The following is a 7,500-nucleotide window of genomic DNA, read 5'->3' as shown; positions in this document are numbered from 1 at the left end:
TTGTTTTTGTTTTTGTTGTTGGTTGTTGTTCTTGTTCTTGTTGTGTTGCTTCTCTTTACACGCTTTCCAGTTGTGTATATATACATATATATATATATATATATATGTGTATATATATATATATACATTATATATGTATATATATATACTACATAGTAGTACTACAGCCTTTGATCATATTACATCGATTCTTTTGTTTTAGTTTTCTTCTTTTCCTCCCTTTTGCCGTCTAATAATAAACTCGCATATTTCCGATCGACGAATATGCGACACGTATTATATTTATATTATTTATTTATCTTCTCTTTTATATTAATATATGTATAATAATCCGCCAGACGGATATCAGCTGTGCTTTATGTAATCTTTCCACGTTTCTCATTAAATATATTTATATGTTTATATATATATATACATATATATATATATATATATATATATACATGTATATATTTATATGTATTTATAATTATTTATATATTTATATGCGTAATAAACTATATGTATATATGTATATCATTGTGTATTTTATTATTTTTTTTTTTTTATTTTCTTTTTTATTTTTTTTTTTTTTTCGTCGCACGCGAATCGCCGATAAGACGAGACTCATGCTTCAGGTAACGTCGGCTGTTGCGCACCGTGAAGCGAGAAAACACGGGCGCTCCTGTGGCACTTCTATTCACTTCCATTTATTGAACTTCCTCTCCTCATTATTTTTCTATCAAAAAAACTCCCAATCACTTTACGTTTACCTATATTTATTATCCTCATTGTTAGTTAATTCTTTCAATTCATACTCATTTCATCGATCTTCTCGTATCTACATGCGATAACTTACAAAAGCGGACATTTCGAAAAAATATATATAAGTTGTAACTCGTTTTCCTAGAGTTGGGCAAACACACGCGACTTTTGAATCATCGATATATATATATATATATATATATATATATATATATATTTTTTCTTTTTTTTTATCTATATAGCCCACAATGATCCGCAAAAAAAAAATTGACTAACATCCTGCTAAACCATTTCTTTCTTGTTTAATTTTTTTTTTCTTTTTTCATTTTTTTTTTCCCACCCTTCTTTTCTCCTCTATATATGAAACTCCGCATCATTTCCTTACCAACACACACGATCATTGCCATTATTAAGGTGTTAACAAACACAACGATTCTTTTCCTTACAACGACCATTGTTTATTAACATTTTTAATAACGATGATTGCTGTAAGGACATGAACGCTTATCTTGATGAAAAAACGTTTTTGCACGATGACAGTCAATGATTTTATTATATCGTCATCGCGGGCCGAGGATTTTGTTTCGTTCCTTAAATACATTCGTATCTCTCTTCGTCTTATCTTTCTTTCTTTCTTTCTTTCTTTTTTTCTCTATTTTTCTTCTTAGTTTTCTTTCAGTTTTACTCCATTGTTCTTTCCTACATCTTTTCTATCTATCCATCGCACCCCGTGACCAATTGGTTTTTCCTTTGTTGCATTACCTTTTCCTCAACCCTTCCATCCAAATCCTCCCTCCCACCCTTCCCATCCCGTTAAAAAAAAAAAAAACGTAGATTCTATTCCTTTCCTGGCTAGAAAAAGTAAATTTTTTCCATATCGATGTTACGACGATTATATCCAGGACGTACATGTGTGTCACGTTGGATTCACGTGAACATCGTTGGATACGTTGCGATGTTTTGTGGGAGTGAGGTAATGTAGTTGGGAGTAGGTGGCCGGGGGCTGTGCCATTGTGGTCAGAGAGCTCGAAGCTTTTTTATACCAGCTTTTACGTAACGCACGAGATCGCATAACGAGCTCTTCAATGTTAGAGGTCCCATCTTCTCGTCCAGCTCAATGAAAAAATCTATTGATAAAGAAAAACGATTATTTATAAATTGTTCATCTATTTAATTATTAAAATCAATCGAAAATAATTATATAATTTTTCATATAGACGAACCTTTATGTTTATCTGTTACCAAAGCGTTTGCTTGATCCCAAAGATCATGACAGGTTAACAGCAAACTAAAGTAATAATTTTGTTTTGCCATGGCATTATGGACATGGAGTGGAACACTGACATAAGGTGCTGCCTGGGGTTGACCCGAAGCAACTCCTCTATTAGCTAATTCACCACTACTGTAACCGGAACTTTGACTACCGACCGAACCAACTGAACCGGCAGGAGATGGTGTTGGAGACAAGGATGGTGTACCTTGACCTTCCGGTTGTACTGGTGTTGCTTGAGCCGGCTAAAATCAAAGATACACAAACACACACACATATATATATATATAATGTCTTTCTTCTTGTAATATAATTGTTATAAAAGTTTTAATAGACATTGATATTCGCTTACCTTTTGATGGTATTCATTAAGGATCTTTTGATATTCTTTCACTTCGTGTTTGAGCATTTTAAACATTTTTAAATATAAAAGAGACTGGCACCAGAGGCTGAAAATAACAAAATTTTGAAATTGAAAATATTGTACAGCGTGCACGCGTGTACGTAATAATCATTGACGGCTGGAGTATGTAAAAAAAAAAAAAAAAGAAAAAAAATAAAAAAGAGTCTCAAGTGAATGGTACTCACCTCAGAACAGCCAACTTGTTATTTATACTGCTCTCTGGAGAGTTATTTTGTTGGCTCTTGAACTTTGATGAAATATATCTGAAATGAAGATATAGAGAAAATCGTAGATATCGCTTTAATTAACCAACCACTTACTCCTCTTCGTAAGAGTTTGTAGTTAATTAAAGATCTACTCACTTTATAAGACTTAGAGTGTCCCTATACATCGTGAACGACGCCCGTTCTGTAAGAGGGTCAGACTCCATGGCGTTGCCAGTGAGTAAGAAATACAAAACAGCCTCCAAGTATAACATACCTTGTGCCGTGAGTTCGCACTCCTCGTCAGCGCTATGTTTCAGCCGTTTTGCTTCCGTCAGGTACTGATTCTGGTCCCTGTACGATATAAAATAGAACATTTTTACTCATTAAGCACGAATATATTCCGTGGACACGTTATATTCTTAACGGGGAGAAAGATAAGATAAAGTGATTAAAAAAAAAAAAAAACAAAAAAAAACAAAGAAAAAAGAAAGAAAAAAAATTAATACTAATTAATGTACCTGTCCTGGTCTTCCAACACCTCGTTTTGCGCGTGAAAATACGAATAGTAGATACGTTGTGGCGGGGGTGGCGGTGGTAACAAATTTGTATCACTTTTTTCTTCCCGCTCGTGATTTGTAGGTTGTACGTCATTTTGCTGATCGATAATAAAATTAATGAAAAAACTACGTTATTTATTTATTAATTATTTTTTTCATCATATATACAATACAGAAATGTCAAATTATTCAGAGTATAGGTCTTACCTGAGCCGAAGACGGTCTAGGCGTGGTCGTTTCGGATTCGGCGTGCTTCCTTTTCCTCCTTTTCTCTTTGTGCTCGGCACTGCTGCCTTTCGACTTCAAATCCGTAGAACAAACAGTACTTAAACTAGAAACTGAACTGCAGCTGGTATTCCGTTTCCTCTTTGTTACATTAGAACTCGTGGCACTAGAACTACCAGCACCGGCACTACCACCAGCACTGTGAATGCCACTACCAGAGCAGTTTTTTGAGTCCGACGAACGAGCATCATTTTTTACGAGGTTAGAACGACTCTTCTTTTCACTTTGGTCCAATGTATTATTATCGCCATGAGTCCTCCTAACGTCCGATGAACGTTGCTGAACCGGCGATGCATCGACTATCTCACCTTCCTCTGGAGTAGGTGGTCTTGGTACTTGAGCGTGTATGCTCGAAGATTGTCTGGAGGATGGCCTGGTATCCGGAAGTTCTGTCCGTTGCCTGAGTTCCTGTCCTCTCGACATTTGCGATAAATGGGCTATCCTACTAAGGTCTATCTTGCACATTAGACTGGGCACACCGTTCTTATAGGTTAACGGAGGTATTGTTTGAGTGTTTGAAGATTGCGATAGCGGTCTTTTGTACGGACTTTCACTACCATTTGGTGTATTGGCCGAGGATGTATACTCCTGAACATAAATACCGCACTTTCCACCACCCTTGCCACCTTTTCCACCCTTGCCACCACCTTTTGCACCTCCTTTGGATATAGAAAACAATTTTCGCAAGGTATCGCTCTTTTTCTTATCCTGAACATTGCCGGCATCGTCTTCTTGCAATTTCGGAGTTGGACTATTGTCGCTATCAGAATTGTCCGGTGAGGTTGTCCTCGTTGGTGGTATTCGCGGTCTAGGTGGAACTCTATACATGTGAACGCTCGTTTGTACAGACGACAATATAATTAACTTCAAATAAAATTAAATATAATAATATTGTATTTTATTTGTAATGTAAACCCGTCCCAACTGAGGATTTAGAAAAAGGTTCAAAACGAAAGTTATTATTAAAGGAAGGGAAAAAAAAAAAAAGAAAGAATAAGTAAAAGAACGTAGAAAATTGTTTACTCAGTTTTCAAGATCTAAATTAAAATTTTATTTATTTAATTAAAATGATCCTTACCTAGCCACTTGAATGCGATTCCTCGTAGCAACTTCAGATTCGCTGTCGGAATCGGAACCGCCATTGATATTAGTAACTCTCGATCTTGGCCTTCTTGGCTTCGCCTTGGCCGGACTCTTCTTTTTATCTTGCTTCTTGGGGGAGTCCGCGAGTTTACTACGTTGTTTAACAGAAGTTCTTCTCCAACGACCTGTCTCACCCTCGGACCCGCTATTCTTCCCATTTGATGGACTTTCGTCCTCGCTAGATGATATGCTCAATCTTGATCTTCTTTTTTCAGTTATACCTGTTATAGCTGGTGTAACTGATGCGGCCGGTTTATCGCTATCTGAATCAGTTGATGCATCCCGCGACCTTATGTCACTTGCATCATCGCTAGTTGGCACAATCGCTTTCGATATCGATCTCTTTTTTTTATTAACTGGCCGTGTCCTACTACGCGATTTAGTACTTTTTGTATTTTCATCTGACGTTCTACGATCGCGCTTTGGACTTTTCGCCGATTTTCTCGGTCGACCACGTTTTCTTGTGTCCGCTACTTTTGGTTTTTCTATCTCTAAATGACTTTCTTCAACAGTCTGACCTTTTTCTTGATCTGAATGATGACTGCTGTCACTTAGTAAACTCATCATCGTCGGATTATGAGTTCTTTTTAAAGCATCATCTAAATGCCAATCGTGAGACTTTTCTCTATGTACTCTTATCTCCGATGGTTCTTCTGGTGTACCCTCCGGTCTGATCTCATCCTGAAAAATAAAAAGAGAGAAAAAAAAAAACGTATATCGAGAAAATCATCCCTTTTCAGGATATTTTATTTCATCGGAAATTATCAAAAGGACTCATCAAAATGATTATTTTGATTGAAAAGAGAAACTCGACGAGACTTTCCATTTCATTCGATGAAAGTTTTCCAAACGATCGAATCATACCAATGAGTCGGCTAAGTTCAAAGTTCTAAATGGATCGTGTTCAAAGATTACGCAACTTGGATACAACCGATTTGGTCTTCGAACGAATTCTTTACAAAGTCTCGCGAGATAAAGATCGAAATAGTTACAATACCTGAACCATAGTTTTTGTTTCTGAATTTTGATCACCCGGTGGCACGGAAGACTTGCTAAAGAAGGAACTCAAATTCCATCTTGGTTTAGATTCTTCAACCTCAGGCGGTGGTTCTTCAACTACTCCAGGAGAGACAGAGGGAGGTGTTGAAGGTCCCTTCGCAATTGGTTGAACGTTCTCATCATCAGAATCATCGCTGCTATCGCTCCCAGAATCTGAACCAGAGTCCGAGCTAGAACTCGCACTTCCGGAACTTTGTGGGGCTTGTCCGGGAGGACTTGGCGGCCGATGATGAGTTGACGTATTAGGTGAATCTTTAGTTCTCAATGGACTAACCAATGTTGGCGACGTAACTTTTTCCGGTGTTAATTGTTTTAACGGCGGGGATGGTCGAGGTAAACTCAAAGGCCTCGAAGGTGATAGCGATCCCACCGGTGATATTGGCATTGGAGACATAGGTGCAATAGTGGCAGATCCCGGTACCATGGTTGACATTAATGGGGTTGGTAGACTGTAAGAAGAATAATTTAAATGTTCACAATGTTCTGAATGAATCAATGTTTGAATTATTAAACATTTCAATCGTTCACTGTCATTAAGACTCATTAATATTTACAAAATTTCTATTGGCGAAACTCATTTATAAAATTTTTATTACAATACTATATGTGATTCATTATTAAAATAATTACTTTATTACACAATGAAGACATGGAGTTATAGTACGTTTATAAAACTTAACAGTGAATCCTTTTGTTTAGTCATATTTCAAAGTGATGCATATATATATATATATATATAAAACTTACCTAACAGAAACGTTTGGACTTCTGTTGCCTCTAATGGGTCTAGGTAAAGTGTTCTGTAAAAACAAATTAATCGAATGTTATCATATGAACAAAAATAATAGATTGGTACAATCGTGATACGAATTTGAGGCGAAATAAGATGAACGTAACTTACTGTATCATCGATTGAAAGTAGGCGGTCGTACCAACCTGCGGAAGTATTCTTGGGAAAACGACAAAATGGTAGAAGTGAATCGCGATAGAGAAATATTACGATGAGAAAGGAGAAAGGAAACTAAAATTCTAGTGTGCTTTTTCTTTTTTTTTTTTAACGCGGGAAGTTACTACCACTATTACCACCATTACTACCTGTTGTACATCGATTCCTAAATCCGTGCTAATTCCTTTCACACCCCTCCCCCCTCTCCCTCCCTTCTTACTTTCTCGTTTAATTGATGCAATGATTCAAAGCGAACAAAATAAAATCTTTAATATAATCTATTGTTCATTTACCTTATTTGTTTCATCCTCGCTATCCTCTGATAGGCTTAAATCTCTTTCCAGATCACTGTAATCAGAAAATGATATAAAGGAATTAAATAAATTAAATAAATTAAATAAATTAAATAAATTAAATAAATTAATTTAAAAGTCGTAGATGCATTTCAGACATACAATAGTTTTTTTTATTTGTCGATCGATCCCTCGTCCGAACTAGAAGAAGAAAAATGGGAAGGAGAAAGAGAGAAAGAGAATAAAAAGATATTGTAAAGGGTACTATATTTGATCGGAAAAATCGAAGAACTGAAGGCACGTTAAAACGATGACGCTGCTGTAGACACGATCAAATACGGCACGAAGAACACAACGACCAGAAAAAGAAAGAGAGAGAGAGAGAGAGAGAGAGAGAGAGAGAGAGAGAGACTCGAGCTAGTCGATCGTTCATTGTTTCCTTAAGTGCCTGTTTTACGCATTCTCCTCAACTACTTTGTCTCTTCTCATAGCACCATCGATATTTCTTCCCTCCTTTCTCTTTCTCTCTTTCTCTTTCTCTCTTTCTCTGATACACACTCTCTCTCTCTCTCTCTCTCTCTTTCTCCCCCTATT

The 7,500-nt window shown here is 36.5% G+C and overlaps 1 protein-coding gene across 16 annotated transcripts in view; it reads right to left on the bottom strand.

The window, feature by feature from the left end:
• The window catches only part of lilli (AF4/FMR2 family member lilliputian), a 167,006-nt gene that overhangs the window by 2,112 nt on the left and 157,394 nt on the right, over positions 1–7,500 (bottom strand). For 13 of the 16 annotated variants that reach the window (XM_035866210.2, XM_035866218.2, XM_085657390.1 and 10 more), the window contains 11 exons: positions 6,907–6,961; positions 6,415–6,467; positions 5,606–6,116; positions 4,544–5,289; positions 3,388–4,300; positions 3,142–3,278; positions 2,780–2,974; positions 2,603–2,680; positions 2,367–2,463; positions 1,968–2,259; positions 1–1,871 (listed from right to left, as the gene is read on the bottom strand). The exon at positions 1–1,871 is cut by the window's left edge and continues 2,112 nt beyond it. In XM_035866210.2, the coding sequence (XP_035722103.1) occupies positions 1,762–1,871; positions 1,968–2,259; positions 2,367–2,463; positions 2,603–2,680; positions 2,780–2,974; positions 3,142–3,278; positions 3,388–4,300; positions 4,544–5,289; positions 5,606–6,116; positions 6,415–6,467; positions 6,907–6,961 (3,187 nt within the window). In that variant the 3' untranslated portion in view covers positions 1–1,761. The remainder of the gene's footprint in view (positions 1,872–1,967; positions 2,260–2,366; positions 2,464–2,602; positions 2,681–2,779; positions 2,975–3,141; positions 3,279–3,387; positions 4,301–4,543; positions 5,290–5,605; positions 6,117–6,414; positions 6,468–6,906; positions 6,962–7,500) is intronic. The other 3 variants (XM_035866208.2, XM_085657397.1, XM_085657389.1) reach the window with 2 other exon arrangements.

This window comes from Vespa mandarinia, chromosome 5 (assembly GCF_050613455.1).
Source record: "Vespa mandarinia isolate Hongniang chromosome 5, ASM5061345v1, whole genome shotgun sequence".
In the NCBI taxonomy this organism is placed as follows: Eukaryota; Metazoa; Arthropoda; class Insecta; order Hymenoptera; family Vespidae; genus Vespa; species Vespa mandarinia.
This window is presented reverse-complemented; position numbering and strand designations above follow the sequence as displayed.